General features: G+C 40.5%; 1 protein-coding gene across 1 annotated transcript in view; it reads left to right on the top strand.

The window, feature by feature from the left end:
- Positions 1–17,711, top strand: part of FUT10 (fucosyltransferase 10) — a 90,825-nt gene extending 73,114 nt beyond the window's left edge. Inside the window, exons 4-5 of the mRNA XM_081269193.1 lie at positions 12,814–17,290; positions 17,470–17,711. Of these exons, the coding sequence (XP_081125319.1) occupies positions 12,814–13,047 (234 nt within the window). The 3' untranslated portion in view covers positions 13,048–17,290; positions 17,470–17,711. The remainder of the gene's footprint in view (positions 1–12,813; positions 17,291–17,469) is intronic.
- The last annotated feature ends 625 nt before the right edge of the window (positions 17,712–18,336 follow it).

Genomic DNA, 18,336 nt, shown 5'->3' with positions numbered 1-18,336 from the left:
GGTTGGAATCCATTATTTTTCAGTGTTTGAAATACATTGTTCCAGGATCTTCTCGCTTTCAAAGTCTGTGATGAGAAATCAGTCGTTAACCCAATTGGTTTACCCCTGAATGTAATCTGCCTCCTTTCTCTCGTAGCTTTTAATATTCTCTCCTTGTTCTGTACGTTGGCTATCTTCATAATTATATGTCTTGGAGTTGGTCTATTATGGTTTTGAATGTTTGGGGTCCTGTAGGCTTCCAGGATTTGGCAATCCATTCCATCTTTCATCTCTGGGAAGTTTTCTAGAATTATTTCATTTAATATGCTGTCCATTCCTTTGGTTTGAGTTTCTGTGCCTTCTTCTATCCCGATGACCCTCAAATTTGGTTTTTTTATGACATCCCATATCTCTTGAATAGATTGCTCGTGGGATATAAGCATCTTTTCTGTGTTGACTATATTCTTTTCAAGTTGATAAACCTTGTCTTCATTATCTGATGTTCTGACTTCTACTTGATCAAGTCTGTTTGTAATATTCTCGTTTGAGTTTTTAATTTGGTTTATATTTTCCTGCAATTCTAGGATTATTGTTTGATTTTTTTTTTAAGATCTCTATCTCCTGGTAGAGCTCGTTCTTTGCCATTTGAATTTGTTTGTTTAATTCGTTTTCAAAATATACTTTTATTTCTTGGACTTGCTGTCTCATGTCTTCCCTAATATTCCTTTCCATTCGAGTTAGGTATGCCTTGAGTTCTTTCCCTATCCCTGTTTCTGCAGTTTCTATGTCCTCCTGTAGAATTAAGTTGTCCTGCATTGTTTGTACTCCTTTTTTCCCTTGTTTTCTCATGTTGTTCATGTTACTTTCCAGCTCTATTTGATTGCCATGTTTCTGCTCTCTTCTATAGATTTGTTTTGGTTCTGTATTACTCTGTTGTTTCTTCTTTGTGTTGTTAAACTGTGCCTGCTAACGTGGATTCTGCTGGGAAGGAATTCCGACGGCCAAGCTCTAGTGACGTCACTACTCTGCTATGACGGGCCCCAGGCTCCTTGCTGGGGTGTCCTAATGGGGGTGTGTGACTGGACTGTCTCTGTTTGGTTTCAGCTCCCAGTCGAGGCAGGCGGGCAGTCTCCAGCCGCCCACTATCTCAGGCAGCGGGCGGGTGATCGGTCGCCGGTGGGGGAGTGGACTTCAGCCGCCCAGTGGCGCGGGCAGGGGGCCAGCTGTCGCCGGTGGGTGGGCGATCTCTAGGCACCCTGTCCTGCGGTCGGTAGCCGGTGGGCGGGCGTTCTCCTACCGCCCAGTTACGCGGGCAGTGGGTGAACTGTCGCCGGCGGGCCTGCAGTTTCCAGCCTCCCAGTCGCGAGGGCCTGGCCTCTGGTCCCCTGGTTTCTCCTGCTAGTCTTGGTTTCTCCTGCTAGACCAGATTTCCCCTGAGTGATGGCTCTCGGCAGTTCAAACTGTACTCTGGACCTGCCGTTTGTTGGGTGTGGAGGGTGTCTATTGGGGACCCCGGCACTCTATTGTTTTGTTCCCGTTGTGGGGGATAGAGCTGTACCGCTTCCTTCCCCCTCTGAAATCCCGTACTCAGCCCGGGGGTCAGTGCGGGCTCATCCAGCAGGATTCCACAGAATCGCAGCCACTTTTCTCTCTGCTTGCTAATTAATTACTTCTCTGCGGCGCCCCGCCTTCTGTAGCCGTGGGGAAGGCCGGGCAAATCAGTCAGCCCGGATCCCCGGGGTCGCACAATTGGCTATTGGGATCCCTGGCACTCTATCGTTTTGATTTTTTCTGCTTGCCCCTCCCCCAGCGCTGGCTAGACAGGTTTCGTTTTGGCTGCTGATGGGAGGGGGAGTTGAAGGTCAGGTGTCTCTAGTTTTCCCCTAGTCTTTATGCGGGCTCGCTCTGATACTCCCTCCCCCGGAAAGCCTAGGAGAGCCTAGGAGACACAGACCTGTTTTATTGTTGCAGTCTGTCGGAGAGTGGCAGTGGATACTTCAGCTCTCCAAGATGGTGGCCGCTGATTGCCTTGGAGGAGTTTCCGTTGTGGGGGACGGGACTGTACCGCTTCCTTCCCCGTCTGAAATCCCGTACTCAGCCCGGGGGTCAGTGCGGGCTTGGCCGGCGGGGTTCCACCGAATGGCAGCCACTTTCCTCCCTGCTTGCTAATTAATCGCTTCTCTGCGGCGTCCCGCCTTCTGTAGCCGCGGGGCAGGCCGGGCGAATCAGTCCTGCTTTTTATATTTTAGACGAAATATGTGAAGGAACAGTTCCAAGTAGGAAACTGTCAATTTCATCATGTTTTCTACATATTAACAAACCAGTTCCTTATTTTTGTTATTCTTAGATATACATGACAGTAGAGTGCATTTTGACACATTCTACAAATACAGAGTATAACTTACTCTAATTAGGATCCCATTCTTGTTGTTGTACATGATGTGGAGTTTCACTGGTGGTGAAATAGGGAAGTTATGTCTGATTTCTTTCCTATTCTCATCACCCCCCTTCACTTCATTCCTGTTTGTCTAACCAATGAACTTCTTTTCTTCCCTCCCCACCTTATTGTGTGTTAGCATCCACGTATCAGAACATTCACCCTTTGATTTTTTTAGGATTGGCTCATTTCACTTAGCATGACGGTCTGCAACTCCATCCATTTACTGGCAAAAGTCATAAAGCCATTTTTTATGGCTGAATAATATTCCATTGTGTATATATACCATATTTTCTTTATCCATTCATCTGTTGAAGGGCATCTAGGTTGGTTGGTTCCAGTAGCTTAGCTATTGTGAATTGAGCTCTACAAACACTGATGTGGCTGTGTCACCATAGTATGCTGATTTTAAGTCCTTTGGGTATATGCTGAGGGGTGGGATAACTTTTCTTTGGGAGAATATTGCTTCCATTCCCAGTTTTCTCAGGAATCTCCATACTGCTTTCCATAGTGGTAGCACCAATTTGCAGTTCTACCAGCAATGTGAGTGTACCTTTTCCCCACATCCTCACTAAAAGTTATCATTACTTGTATTCTTGATAATTACCATTTTGACTGGAGTGAGATGGAATCTCAGTGTGGTTTTAATTTGTATATCTCTAATTGCTAGAGATGTTGAACAGTCTTTTCTTATATTTATTGACCATTCTATTTCTTTTTCTGTGAAGTGGCTGTTCAGTTACTTTGTTCATTTATTGATTGGGTTATTATTGGGCACAAAATCACGAGCCACTCACAGCTTTGTAGATTCAAACAGCAATTCTTTATTCCCGAACTCACACCGGCACTCTACACACGTTCTGGGGAAATTCACGTTCTGGGTCAAATCCACGTATTCCACCAGGCTCCGAATCCAAAATAATTTTTGAATCCCACTCAAGGGGAACTCAAGGAACGGGCGTGCCTGAGGCAGCAGGATACGCCCTATTCCCAGCAGGGTACACCTTAAACCTGGAACCGCCCTAAACCCAAGGATCGGGATACTCCCTAAAACCTGATCCGCCCTAAACCCGGATCCGCCCTGGTCCTTGAGCAAGGTCACCTTACTCAAGCATACATGAAATGTCACTGCAGATGTCCAAGGCAAGTCCATTTCCACGAGTCCTTCCTCTAAGTAACATGGGGTATGCTGGCAAGGAAATTGTCATACCTACTTGGCTAATGGCTGTCAGCATTTGGTGTTAAGTTTTCTGAGTTTTTTTAATATATCCTGGAGATTAATGCTCTGAGGTGCAGGTGGCAAAGATTTTCTCCTTTTCTGTATGCTCTTTCTTCATATCCTTGTTTGTTTCCTTTGCTGTGAATGCCGCAGTCTTGGCTGGGCACAGAATCACGAGCCACCACGCAGCTTTGTAGATTCAAACAGCAATTCTTTATTCCTGAACTCACACCGGCCTCCACACACGTTCTGGGACAATCCCAGTTCTGCTGCCACCCAATTCACCTACTCTACGAGGCTTTCCTCCCAAAATTACTCTCTGAATCTCACGAGAGCTCAGCGGGGAGCTCAGGTAGCAGGAACGCCCTATTTCCAGCAGCAATAATCCTCAACATCGAACTTCCCTAAAACCCAAGGTCTTAAACTGGGAACGCCCTAAACCCAAGGAGCGGGATACTTCCTCAAACTGCAGGATACACCCTAATCCTGGATCCACCCTGGTCATTGAGCAGGGTCATCTTTCTCAAACACACATGCAAGGTCACAGCAAATTTAACATGGGGTACGCTGGCAAGGAAATCGATGCGTCATTCCTACTTGGTAATGGCCCTCAGCATGTGAAGAAGCTTTTTTGTTTGGTATTATTCTGTTTATTGATTCTTGATTTTACTTCTTGCACTTTAGGAGTCTTGTTGAGGAAGTCAGTTTCTAAGCCAACATGATGAGAAAGTTGGGCTTACTTTTTCTTTTGGTAGGTGCAACATCTCTGGTCTAATGCCTAGGTCCTTGATCTACTTTGAGTTTTGTGCAGGGTAAGAGATCAGGGATTCAATTTCATTCGGCTACATGTGGATTTCCAATTTTCCCAGCACCATTTGTTGAGGAGGCTATCTTTCCTCTATTTTATGTTTACGGCACCTTTGTCTAGTATGAGATATTTGCATTTGTGTGGGTTTTTTCTGTGTCTTCTCTTCTGTTCCATTGGTCTTCATGTCTGTTTTGGTGCCAATACCATGCTGTTTTTCTTACAGTAGCTCTGTAGTATAATTTAAGGTCTGGTATTGTGAGGTCTCCTGATTTGCTTTTCTTGCTAAGGATTGCTTTGGCTATTCTGGGTCTCTTATTTTTCCAAATGAATTTCATGACTGTGTTTTCTATTTCTATGAATAGTTGTCATTGAAATTTTAATAGGAATTGCATTAAATCTGTGTAGCACTTTTGGTAGTGTGGCCATTTGACAATGTTAATTCTGCCTATCCAAGAACATGGGAGATTTTGTCATTTTCTAAGGTCTTCTTCAATTTCTTTCTTTAGTGTTCTGTAGAGATCTTTCACCTCTTTTGTTATATTGACTCTCAAAAATAATTTTTTTGAGGCTATGGTGAATGGAATAATTTTCCTAATTACTCTTTCAGTTGATGTATCACTGATATATAGGAGTGCAATTGATTTATGGATGTTAATTTTGTATCCTGCTACTTTGCTGAATTAATTTATGAGTTCTAGAAGTTTTCTGGTGGAGTTTTTTGGGTCTTCTAAATATAGAATCATGTCATCAGCAAATGGGGATAGTTTTAGCTCTTCTTTTTTTATTTGTATCCCTTTAATTTCTTTCTTTTTCCTAATTTCTCTGGTTAGAGTTTCAATGACTACATTGAACAGAAGTGGTAACAGAGGGCATCCCTGTCTTTTTACAGTTTTTAGAGGGAATGTTTTTGGTTTTTCTTCATTTAGAATTATATTGGCCTTGGGTTTAGCATGTGTAGCTCTTACAATGTTGAGGTATGTTCCTACTATCCCTAAGTTTTCTAGTATTTTGAACTTGAGTGGATGCTGGGTTTTGTCAGATGTTTTTTCAGCTTCTATTAATAATCATGTGATTCTTGTCTTTAAGTCTATTGATGTGATGAATTACATTTATTGATTTTCATATATTCAGCCAACCTTGCATCACTGGGATGAACCTCATTTGATCATGGTGCACTATGTTTTTAGCATATTTTTGTATGTGATTTGCTAGTATTTTATTAAGAATTTTTGCATCTCTATTTTTTTTTTTTATTATTCATCTAGCTTTATTGGCATATAATTGACAGAAATTGTACATACAGTGTATAGCACAATGTTTTGATATACATCTACACTGTAAAATGCATATCAGTTATCACAATCAAGTAATTAATACATCAGCTACTTTACATCACATTTTTTTTTTTTTGGTGGTAAGAACATTTAAGATTTAATAATGGGCTGGGGCTGTAGCTCAGTGGTAGAGTGCTGGCTTAGCACATGTGAGGCACTGGGTTTGATCCTCAGCACCACATAAAAATAAATAAAGGTATTATGTCCATCTACAACTAAAAAAATTATAAAAAGATTTAATAAAATGTTTTCAAAAATTAAATGACAATAATATTTTGCTGATTCATTTAGGAAATTCTTAAATTAAAACTATGTTTTTGTTATTGTAGTGATCTGTTATAGTGGTGAAGAATACAATGTGTTCTAGTACAATTTGGGCAAACACCTTGATTTGTGCTAAAGAATAAGCAGTTTTTACTCGTCATTATTTTGGACCATCAGTGCACACAGTCAGCACAGTAAAAAAGTCAAATAATATTTTAGTATTACTATGAAAATATTTTTACCCGTGAGCTCCCTGTAAAGATAAAGGGTTATTCCAGATCTGTGGCTCATGTCTTAGTTTAGAACTTAGGCTAACAAAAGATAGTTTCTCTAGAAGAGTTTTTTTTTTTTTTTTTTTTTTTTTTTTTTTTTTTTTAATACTGGGAATTAAACCCAAGGCCTTACACATGGTTGGTAAGCGCTCTACTATGGAACTACATCCCCGGGTCTTTTTACTTTTTCATTTTCAGACAGGGGGGTGTCACCAAGTTTCCTGGACTGGACTTGAATTTGTGATTCTGTTGCCTCAGCCTCCTGAGTAGCTGGAATCACAGATATAAGCTATTGCTGCTCATGGATGCCGTACATGTCTTTCCCCCATACCATCCTCATATTAAATTCTGTTCTTTCATTTCAGGTGGATAGAGGTTGTTTTTTTTTTTTTTTTTTTTTTTTTTACATTTTTTTTTATTGGTTGTTCACAACATTACAAAGCTCTTGACATATTATATTTCATACATTAGATTGACATGGGTTATGAACTCCCAATTTTACCCTTCTCTCTCTACCCCATCTACTATTGCATCTCTATTTTTAAGAATTTTTTTTTAGAGAGAGAATTTTAATATTTATTTATTTATTTACTTTTTAGTTTTTGGCAGACACAACATCTTTGTTTGTATGCGGTGCTGAGGATCGAACCTGGGCCGCACACATGCCAGGCGAGCGCGCTACCTCTTGAGCCATATCCCCAGCCCAGCATCTCTATTAATCAGGCATATTGGTCTGAAGTTTTCTTTCCTTGATGTATTTTTGTCTGGTTTTGGTATCAGGGTGATACTAGCTTCTTAGAATGGGTTTGGAAGGATTTCCTCCTTTTCCAATTCATGGAATGATTTGAGGAGGATTGGTGTTAGTTCTTCCTTGAAAGTCTGATAGAACTTGGCTGAGAATCTGGTCCTGGCCTTTTCTTTCTTGGTAGGCTTTTGATGGCATCTTTTATTGCTTGAAATTGATCTGTTTAAATTTTGTATGTCCTCCTAATTGAATTTGGTCAGTTCCTTATTTTTATTTTTTTCTCTTATCTTTTTAACATGATGAACTCAGAATATTTGAGTTGAAAGTAGCTTAGCGGTCACCTAATATAACATCTCTTCGACTGCTGAAACCCGGCATTTCCATTTGATCCTTGCATTGTATTACATCTCTTGACTGATTTAACTCTTAAGTTCATACATGTTTTTTTCACCTTCTCCATTATATTTTTTATTCATTTATTCATTTATTTGTATACGATGCTGAGAATCAAACCCAGTGCCTCACATATGTGAGGTAAATGCTCTACCACTGAATCATCACCCCAGCCCCTCCACTATAATTTTTAACAGTAGATATTTTTAAAGTTCCTGCCTGATAGTACCATTATCTGAGTCTGTTGATTGTTTTAGCTCTTGACCATTTTTTAAAAAAATGTGTCTTCTTTTTTTTAATGGATTGCTCAATATCATGCACATGAATGTAGAGACTGAGGTAAATAGCATTTGTGTGTAGAAATGGGCAGGTTTTCTTTTCTGTCAGGCTGTTAGTGGGTAAGGAAGTTGAGCTAGATTTGGGATTTGTGTTATTACCTTTAGTACTCCACAGGCTTCAAATTTGTTCAGTGATAACATTTATCTAGTAACTAAGCCTTGCTATCACCCATGCTTAGAGTGAGGTCTGAAGTGCTAAAGAGTTTTTTTTTCTCAGTGTTTATCCTCCACTTTCAACTTTTATTGATTCCTGCATCGCTCCTGTTACTTCATGGTAGGCTCATGTTGGCAGTATGGCAGGTTTTTGTTGGCAGCCCCAGGTCTAGGCAGGCCCTCAATCCCTAGGTCTCAGTGGTGGAGCTTTCTAGTGTTCCAGCCTCTCCTTCCCAAGGCAGCTAAACAGTGCCTTGTGGTTTTGGTTGGATTGGGTGTCCCTCACCAGTGGAGGTCACCTCTGGTATCACTGTAGGATCCCAGGCCCAACATAGTTTTGAACTTTTTCCCAACTAGGAGAGAGGAGTTTTGCTTTGACCCGCCCCCCGCCCATTCCCTGCAAATAATAGATTTTTCTCTTGTATCTTGGGGCAGAAGGATTTCTTACTACTCCTTCAGTGGCATAAGGCTTTTTTTACTTTATCAAAGAAGGGTCTGGGGGAGGTTGGGAAGGCTTATTGAATGTTTCCAAGCAGAAGTTGATTTCCTCCTGCCACTGCACTGTGCCAAGGTTTTCTCCCCACCCTCACCTTCCTTCTTGGCATTGAATGAGAGGCATGGCAAAGGGCTCTTGAGTGAGTTAGAACTTTCCTTTTGCAACTGGACCTCCCAGCTATGCCAAACTGACAGGGTAGCCGATACTTCACACTTAAGGAAGTGTTAGAATTTTACCTGATTTCTTATTACCTGTTTGTATGGTGACCACATCTTTCTCCTGTGTTCTGCCAAAGGTGAAGCAGATCATGTATCCACCTCTCCATGGAAGGGTTTCTCACTCTGGGATTCAGTTCTCCAGTAGACTCAATAAAAGTTCAGAATTTGAGGATTATCTGATTTCTTTCCTCATTGTTGAAGAAGGAGCCATATTCTTTTTGGAAGGAAAATCTTTTAAAATCATATTTTAGAAATAGCTTGTTTCTCTTCCCAAGATCTCAGCTAGAAAGGAATACCAAAACTTAGTTATTTCTAAAAGTGCCATAATGATTTCATCAAACACACTTCCTTCAGGTCATACTGTGAAATGTTTTTGGCAGAATGTTGGAGTGAAAGAGTCCATTTTATAGGATTCTTTCCTCTGTAATGTCACCTTCAGATGGAACCTTATCCTGTACTGTTGAGTGGAGTCTTCTCAAGTGGCTGGCAATGAAATAGACTGTCATTTCCAATGGTCTCATGTAAACAGTTATACAGGGTCCGTATTGAGAAGGCCATTGAAGTTTATGTGATGAGTACAGCTGCCTGCTAACTGATGATTCAAATATTGTGGACAAGTTGTGCCCTAATTTGTGCTAGAAAATTTCTGGTGCTGATGATTTTATTATTATTATTATTATTATTATTATTATTATTTTGGGGATACTGGTTATTGAACTAGGGGACACTCGACCACTGAGCCACATCCCCAGCCCTATTTTGTATTTTATGTAGAGACGGTCTCACTGCTTAGCGCCTTTTGTTGAGGCTGGCTTTGAACTCACTATCCTCCTGCCTCAGCTGCTGGAGCCACTGGGAGTATAGGCATGCACCACCTTGTGATTCCATTATTTTTAAGACAGCTTATTTTATCCTTTGCCAGCTTGGACAGTTACATGGTTCTTTATATTGAACCCCAGCTTCCCCTTTCATAGTTCTTAGCTGCTTGCACCTGATTCTTCAGTTCAGCAGGATACTGCCTGGCTGCCTCTGTACTCACCAGTCAATAAAGATGAACAATGTCTTCTCAAAGTTGTTTTTGGTAACCACCTTGGGACCTCCTTACTCAATTCTGTTCTGCTCTACTAGCTTCCTCTGAAGAGATATTTGAGAGAGTATATAAAAATGTCTTCATTCCACTGTAACATTTAAGCAATAATTTGAGCGTAAACTATGAAAATAGACATAAATTTTCTAAGAATTTTGAAGGCATTTTGCAGTGCCTTTCAAAAGCTTTTTTTTTTAAAAATAATTTGTTTACAGAAGAGTTAAAAAGAAAGCTCAGAGTTCTGCGCACACTTCACCTGGCTTCTAATGTCAATGTTTTACATAATCATGGTACATTTTTCAACAATAATTAATTTTGGTTAAGCTATAAACATTAGTCATTTTTCATCATATTTTCCTAATAGACTTTGTCTCTTCCAGGACTGTATCCCGGTTCTAGGTTGTATTTAGCCATCATCTGTCCTTAGTCTCCTTCAATCTGTGATCTCTACATTCCTTATTTTTAATGACTTTTGAACAGTGTTGGTCATAATTCTATAAAATAGCCCTTCATGTGGTTTGTCTAATGTTTTCTCTCTCAAGTTCACACTTGGGTTATAGATTTGGGGAAATAATGCTAAAGAAGAGAAAACAGCCTCATTGTGTCTGATCTCAGGGGGTGCATGATAGCCACATGCCATTACTGGTAGTATTAACTTCATTAAGGCTGGTGTCTACTGGGTTTTTCCATTATGAAGTTATTGACTTTCATTTTTTTACTTAATGAATCACCAGGTCCAGCCCAGATTCAAAGGGAGTGGAATTAAACTTTATCTCCTTAAGAGAGAAATACTAAATAATTAATGGACATGTGTAAAAAGTACCAGACCACCAGAGTAATTAAAATTACTTTTGGTGAAATATTTTGAAGATATGCAGCTATCTTTTTTCTCCATAGTTTTAGTTTTATTCACTAAACTTTACATTCTTCAGTGAATCTCACCATTGATTCTTAACTTCCTGTATTGCTATCAGGAAACCCAAAACCATCCTAACTTCTGATCCTTGTATTAGCCTCCCTACCAGGGAGGTTGTAGTGTATTGGCACCCCTTTTCTCCACAAAAAAAGTCTTAACTGAGCTTCTCCAGAAATCTTCACCATGGCTGATTTTAGGACTGTCAGCAAAAGAGTTCAATGTAGATCAACTTCCTATTTTTGTGTTTCCCTGTTTTACTTGGCCACTGGCCGGGAAGAAATCAGCACTCCAGGTGCTGGACACCCCCTTACTAGTTTTTCACAAATGTATCCAGTATAGTAGTTTGTAGAAATGTGTAAACAAGGCCTCTGGCCTTGAGCTGGGCTTCACAGAGATGTCTACATTCCTAAGAGAAGTTACCGATTAGGCTCCATGGTAACAGCTGGCAGAGGGAGGAAAGAAAGGGGACAAGAAGCTCTCCCCTTCTCAGGTGTTGTCCTTGAAGGGTTAACTTGCCCAGAACAGTGAAAGAAAAAACTGCTTTTATGTGAACTTCTGCAGACTGTGAACTTCTGAGCCCCCCCCCCCCCCCCGCCCGCCCTACATGCTGGGTATAAAATTCCAAAACTACCTGAACTCCGAATTCAGGGGATTGATTGATTACAGCAAAAACTGTGCCCTCTGAACCTGGCTGCAGTCAAATAAAACTGTTTCCTGCTATCTTGAGTGCCTTGCCTGGTCTATCCCTACAACAATAGAATCTTTTTCTTTTGAAATTTCATAAAAATGCACTTTGGTGAGAGATTCTTGTGTTTGTCATGCTGGGCCCTCACTGGGACTTTTATATCTGGAAGCAAGGATTTCCACCTTTGGGAAATTTCTTTGAATTATTTCCTTGGGCATTTCTTCCCTTTCCTCTCTCTTTGCTGGAACTTTTAATATTTGCATAGTGGATCTCATGGATTGGTGGTCTGGTGTTAAACTGACCCTAGAGGTCCAATCTTCAAATACTTTTTCTTCTAGTTTTTGAATATTTTTCAGCTTTGTCTTTCAAACCTTTATCAGACTTTCTATTAATTCTTTTAAATTTGTTGCCCCTCTTCCACTTCCAGGGGTATCTATTGCCTCTTATTCTTCGGGGTTCTGCAGTGTAAAATAGGCTGCTTTGCATCTCACACTTCTGCTGCTGCACTCTTTACTGCTGTCCCACCTGTTTATTCTAGTGCCCAACATTTTACTACAATTCTGCCATCTTCTCTTCTCTCAATTCTTACAGGTTCATAACTTCCAAAGACAATCATTTTACTCCTATTTTAATGGTGTTTAATAAGCAAATGAAATTAGGTGTGTACGTTCAGGCTGAGATTCTGGAGTTTCTCTCACTTTCTTCTTCTCCTTCTCCCTTCTTCCTTCTTTCTCCCTCCTCCTTTCTCCTTCCTCTTCCTCCTCTTTCTCCTCCTCCTCCTCCTTCTTTTTTCTTTCTCTCTTTCTCCTTTCCTTCTTTTCTCTTTTAAAATTATTAAAGAACCAAATCTTAAATTTGTAGGTCATCAAAAAACTTGGTCTTAAACTTGGAATGCAAACAGCTGCTGAGTATAGGCTGGCAGTGAATCAAGGAAAATGAGGATCACTAGTCAGGAGACCATGGAAATAAACCAGGAAAGGGCACGGACCAAGCTCATAGCAGCAGGGAGGATCATAGTGGCAGTGACATTCAGATAAAGGGAACTAAATACATAACTGAGGCAACAAATAATAACAAAAGCAAGGAGAATTCTTTAGAATCTAGAGAGAACTAGGTTACATTTTAGTTATATCAAGATTTTTGGGGGGACAGTTTTTACAACTCTTGGAACCCTAGTTCCTACCTCTCTAAAATAAGGTAGTAGTACTTCTTTAATTTGTTTGTCATAAGAATTAAATGAGACAATATATGCAGCTGTCTTGCAGTGTGTGTGGTACACAGAGTAGTCTCCATAAGGATTATATGCTTTCTTTCCCCTTCAACTGTTGAGAGTATAACTATTGAGACATTATTAGGGAAGATATTTGCTTTAGGGAAAGTATGTGTTGTGTTCTATTATTATGAGATGGAAACATGGAAATTGGGCTTCCTTATCCTGTCTTAAGTTCTTTTTCTCTTGTCTCTTGCAGGGTTTACCCCCCAAAAAATGGAAGGCTGAAGTTACACACCTGAGTTGCCCAGAACCTACCACGTTTGCTTTCTCATCTCCAGTTCCTCTGGCTCCGAGTAGGAACTCCCTGCGAGAGATGTGGATACCAAGCTTCCAGCAGTCCAAGAAAGAAGCCCAGGCACTGAGGTGGCTGGTGGATAGGAATCAAAATTTTTCAACTCAAGAGTTTTGGGGTCTAGTGTTTAAGGAGTAATTTCCAAAAGTATCAGAATAACACAGACTAAAGCCTTTATGAGGTTTATTTTCTAGGTTGCCTTAATGTCTGACTATAATAGCTATTCTGTTGACTATCCTTTAGGATAAACATTAATTGCTACAGTTCTCATAATGAGCCCTATCAAGTAACAGATATGAATTATTACCCTTAGGGGTTTGCTTCTGTATTTTTTATAGTGAAAAAGTAAATATTTTTTTATGGACATTGACCATCTTCAGTTTACATGTTTGAACCCACATACTTGCTGCTTTTTGTAAAAATTCACCTAAATAGAGTGTTTTCCTTGCTGCAGGGGTGCCAGAGTATCTAGCTGTGGACTTTTGATAGTCACTCCTCCATGTATATCTTAAACGATCAGCAACTTACTGACTTTTGGCAAGCCCAATGTTTCTATGCTGAGTATGAACATGAAATGCATTAGAATTTGGCAATAAGAGATTCCATCTGTTTGTTTCCAGGCATGCAAGGGAGTAGGAAAAACTGTGTCAAACTAATGCACTATCTGCTTTTTATGTCAAAAGATTCTATCTATCTATCTATCTATCTATCTATCTATCTATCTATCTATCTATTCTTATACAATTGTCTGTGTGCATACCATCATGACACACCTTTATTTATATGGCTCCATTCTCTGTGATGTCAGCTGCCTCTCTGACCTTTCTTATGTTCACCTTGCCCCAGGCTGCCTCCTGTCTTCCCTCCCAAGTGGAATGTCTCATAAAGGAGTAATTTCTTCCTGTGTATTTTGATCAGGGAGATTAACCAGTTGTTCCTTATACTTCTGAGCAGAATAATAAGATTTGTCTGGTTTGCCTGGACAGCCTATCTGTTTTGATCAACGGGAGAGTAGAACTGAATGCCCCCGGCCCTCCAGTTGTGTTGAAGCTGATTTGTCTTTAGGATGATATACAGCCTGTCATGGTGGGCAGCCACAGGCGTTCAGTTCATGAGCATTTCCTGGTTTCGGATCCTGGTAAGGGTCAGCTGTCTTATCTGGGGGGTCTCCTGTAATTCCATGAGAGACAAGGAGAACAACACTGACTTTTATTCCGTGAGTCGGTGCCCTTGATGTGCCCACCAGTGAGCTGGGTCATTCTTATACAGTGTTCTCTCGGCTCGTGGTACCAGAGGTGAAGGTCACTTTGCTGGGTGGGAGAAGGTGTCTATGACTGATTTCTTCCCAGACCCAGGTCTGCCATGATTAAATGTGATCTTGTACAAATCTCGTAACTTACCTGAGCCTCCGGGGTATTTTTGTTGTTTGGTTTTGGTACTGGAGATTACATTCAGTACCAGGGGCTCTTTACCACTGAACTGTATCCCTAGTACTTTTTATTATTATTTTTTTTTTTTTTTTAGTTTTGAGGCAGGGTCTCACTAAGTTGTTTAGGGTCTCATTAAGTTGCCTTGAACTTGAAATCCTCTTGCCTTAACCCCTGAACTGCTGTTTTTTTTTTTTTTAACTTATTTTTTTAAATGACGCTGGGGATGGCCTTGTATCTGCTAGTTAAGCACTCTACCACTGAGCTATACCCCCAGCATAGTAGGACCTTAGTTTTTGCATCTACAAAGAAGTGATGGGGTTAGTCTTTGAAATTTTTTTGTGTGTAATATTCTTTAATTTACTAAAATTTAAGAAGTTTACTTTAGTAGGTGCTTTTACTAAGTCAGTAGGTCAGAGTGACTGTCAAAGGAAGTGTGCCCTTGTTTTGCAGGAAGGAGCATACTTCTTGGGTGGTATTGGGAATAGGGAAGCTTTATTTCTCTTTTTATCTGATGATATCAAAGTAGCATACATTGGAAAGGAAGAATTTGTTAAAAGATCAGGTTTTAAATTATCTACTGAATGAAGTAATGTTCTTTTTGAAAGAGAAGACTGAGAGTTGACTTATGCCTCCAGCAAGATATTATGATAGCTTATGTTCTCTCCACAAATGCCTTAACAAATATCCAGTGCTTATATGTAGCATGTCTGAAGCCTCAGTAATCCATGTACTCTTGTCGTATCCTAGTTCTTTATGAAGAGTTCCTAGATGAAATCCTCCCTAAAGTTTTCTGAATTATGTATCTCCAAACAAATTTAGGGAAATGAAATTGTGCAATGCAGTCTAAAGATTTTGTCAGGGAAAAGGATGGTGAAGAGAGAAATCCACAGGCTTGAAAAGAGGATGTATTTCAAAGAAAATAACTCAGGGGTTCTTTGAGACTCTTGAGTCCCTACCCACAGATTTGAGACTTTCTTTTTTTGCTTAGCATGTGCTGCTTCAACAGGGTTTTCATTCATGAGACAACATTGTCTTGTCTGATAATCACAGTTAGGGAGTGAGGAGTGGTCCCCATGGTAACAGGATTCTTATCTTACACAATTCTTATACAATTGTCTGTGTGAATTCCATCATGCCACACCTTTCTCTTCACCTGTCTTCATTTGTGAAACACGATTAAGAAAGGGGTCTGACTTATAGCACTGTTGTGAGGAATGCCTCATGGCTCTGAAAACTTTGTACCACACAGCATTCTGTTTAGTGTTTCATTATATTTCACTTGGATTGTTCTCAAGGACAAATTTTCAAAGTGATATGACAAGGTGGACAGAAACCTTTCCAGAAATGTTGGGGAATACAGATGTGACCTAGTGTGGCAGTGATCCCTAACACTAGTTAATAGCCTTCTGGTCTCCACCTGAAAATGGAGGCAACTCTGACCTTCAATCATGTACAGATATTTCAGACCCCAAAGGCTGTGACTGGCTTATTTGTTGCTATTAAGGACTAGTTTATAGTAACTAGAAGGACTAATTTATAGTATCTAGAATATTAGTTGGGGTCATTAGCATTATGGTAATAGATTGAACACATAAGTATGCTATGCACTCTTCAGAAATAAAAGACACAAGAAAAAAACGAGTATCATTTTTTCAGTCACACACTGAATGTTACATATAGGAGAGCCAGCTCAGAATCCAGAGAGCACTGTGTGAATCCAAGCACAATACAAACCTGAACTTGAAATGCCTGGGGTAATATTACACATTTTTAAAAAAAGCCATTGGTGGAGCATAATTCCTGCTAAAGATGACAGTTCATTAGCATAATTTATTTATTTTAGTCTGTCTAGGCTGCTCATAATAGAACACCATGAACTGGGGTGCTTATAAACTTTTTTTTCTTACGGTTCAGGAGGCTGAGAAGCCTGAGATCAAGGTGCCAGCACATTTGGTGTCTGGTGAAGGTCCTCTTTCTCTTTCACATATGGCCGCCATCTTGCTTTGACCTTTCACATGATGGAAGGGGTGAGGGAGCTCTCTGGCTCTCTGTCTTATAAAGGCCCATTCATGGTGGCTCCCCCCTTGAAAGCCTTCACCTCCTAAAATCATTACCTTAGAGGCTAAGATTTCAACTATGGATTTGGGAGAAACACAGACATTCAGTTTATAGCATTTTGCCCCTGAGCCCCCCAAATTGTCCTTCTCTCATATAAAACATATTCATAGATCCAGATAGCCTTAAAAGTCTTGATGTATTTCAGCATCAACTCAAATGTCTTCAGATCCAAAGTCTCATCTAAATATCATCTAAATCAAAGGAGTGAGACTAAGATAAATGAACTACGTTGGTGACCATAGACGAAGATATATTTTTATCCTGAAATGAATCGCTCTTTCGCTGTGAAGCCAAATAAATTCTGTGAATCCAAAATATAAGGGTGAGGATGGACATTACCATTCCAAAGGGGAGAGATGGGGGAAACAGTGTCCCAGGTAAGTACAAAACCTAATGGGGAGATTCCATTAGACATTAAGGCTTGAAAATCAAAGTTTTTGACTCTCAGAGTTCTTCCCTCCAGGACCCCTGGGGTGGAAAGGTCACCCTCAGTGCTGGTGAGCAGCCCCACAGCGGCTTTCTCTAGCAGTCCTTCCCCGGCTGCTGCAGTTTTCCCAGGCCAGAGCTGTGCTATACCGTCTTGGCTCCATGTACCTCTGTCCTTTGAAACCCAGGTGGAGGCAGCTTTTCTAGGCTCTCCCACAGCCTCTGCATTCTGTGGGTCAGTGCGGACTACACTGTATGGATTCCATAAAAGCTAGTTTATCTGGGTGGCCCATACTTATAATCCCAGCGACTCAGGAGGCTGAGGCAGGAGGATCACAAGTTTGAGACCAGCCTTGACAACTTAGTGAGACTCTGTCTCAAAAAACAATCAAAACGGGGCTGGGGATGTGGCTCAAGCGGTAGTGCGCTCGCTGGCATGCGTGCGGCCCGGGTTCGATCCTCAGCACCACATACCAACAAAGATGTTGTGTCCGCCGAGAACTAAAAAATAATAAATATTAAAAAATTCTCTCTCTCTCTCTCTCTCTCTCTAAAAAAAAAAAAAAATCAAAACCTGGGGGTGTAGCTCAGTGATAAGGAGCCCCTGGGGTTTGAAAAGAAAAGAGATAGAGAGATTGATTGCTGCCTGCTCCCTCTGGAGGTGTGCTGCTACTTAGGCCTGCAGGGCTCCAGGGCCACTGGAGCTGCATCTGGGTGGCTGAGGAATGGTGCCAGAGTGCAACAGCAAGGCTGTGATATCCAGCGCAGGCCCAAGGCCCTCAGGTGCCACGGTGGCTTTGAAACTGCTCCTCTCACTCTCACTCTCGGTGGCTTTGAAACTGCTCCTCTCACTCTCACTCTCGCTTGCTTGTGCCTTAAGTCATTGATAGGAGTAGCAGCTCGATCATTCTTCCATTGTTTTGGAAAATAGGTCCTGGCTTCTGTTGAGATATCTGATCCAAACTAATCTCCTTATAAAGTGGTCATTGGACACACCCTTCGTGTTCTTATTTTTATTTATTTATTTATTTTTTGATATAGGATAGACTGAGAACTTCCTCAATCTTTAAGTCGTTGTTTTTGCTTAACAATTCTGTCTTTAAGTCACGTCTTTGTTTTCACATCTCATTGCAAGTATTCAGAGGAGCCGTGTTACACCTCTAACATTTTGCTTAGAGATAACTTCAGCTAGGATCTAATTTCATCAGTCACAAGTTCTCCCTTCCATAAAACTCTGGAACACAAACATGACTTAGCTAAGTCCTTTGTCACTTCATAACAAGGATCACCCTTTCTCCACTTTCCAGTAATATATTCCTCATTGTCACATAAGGCTTTATCAGAATGGCTTTTTTAAAAAAAAAAAAAAAAAGAACAGAGAGAGAGAATTTTTAATATTTATTTTTTAGTTTTCAGGACACAACATCTTTGTTGGTATGTGGTGCTGAGGATC

The sequence above is a fragment of the Spermophilus citellus genome (assembly GCF_964194105.1).
Source record: "Spermophilus citellus genome assembly, chromosome: 16".
NCBI classification, from domain to species: Eukaryota; Metazoa; Chordata; class Mammalia; order Rodentia; family Sciuridae; genus Spermophilus; species Spermophilus citellus.
Note: the sequence above shows the minus strand (reverse complement) of the source record. Positions and strands in the feature narration are given on the sequence as shown.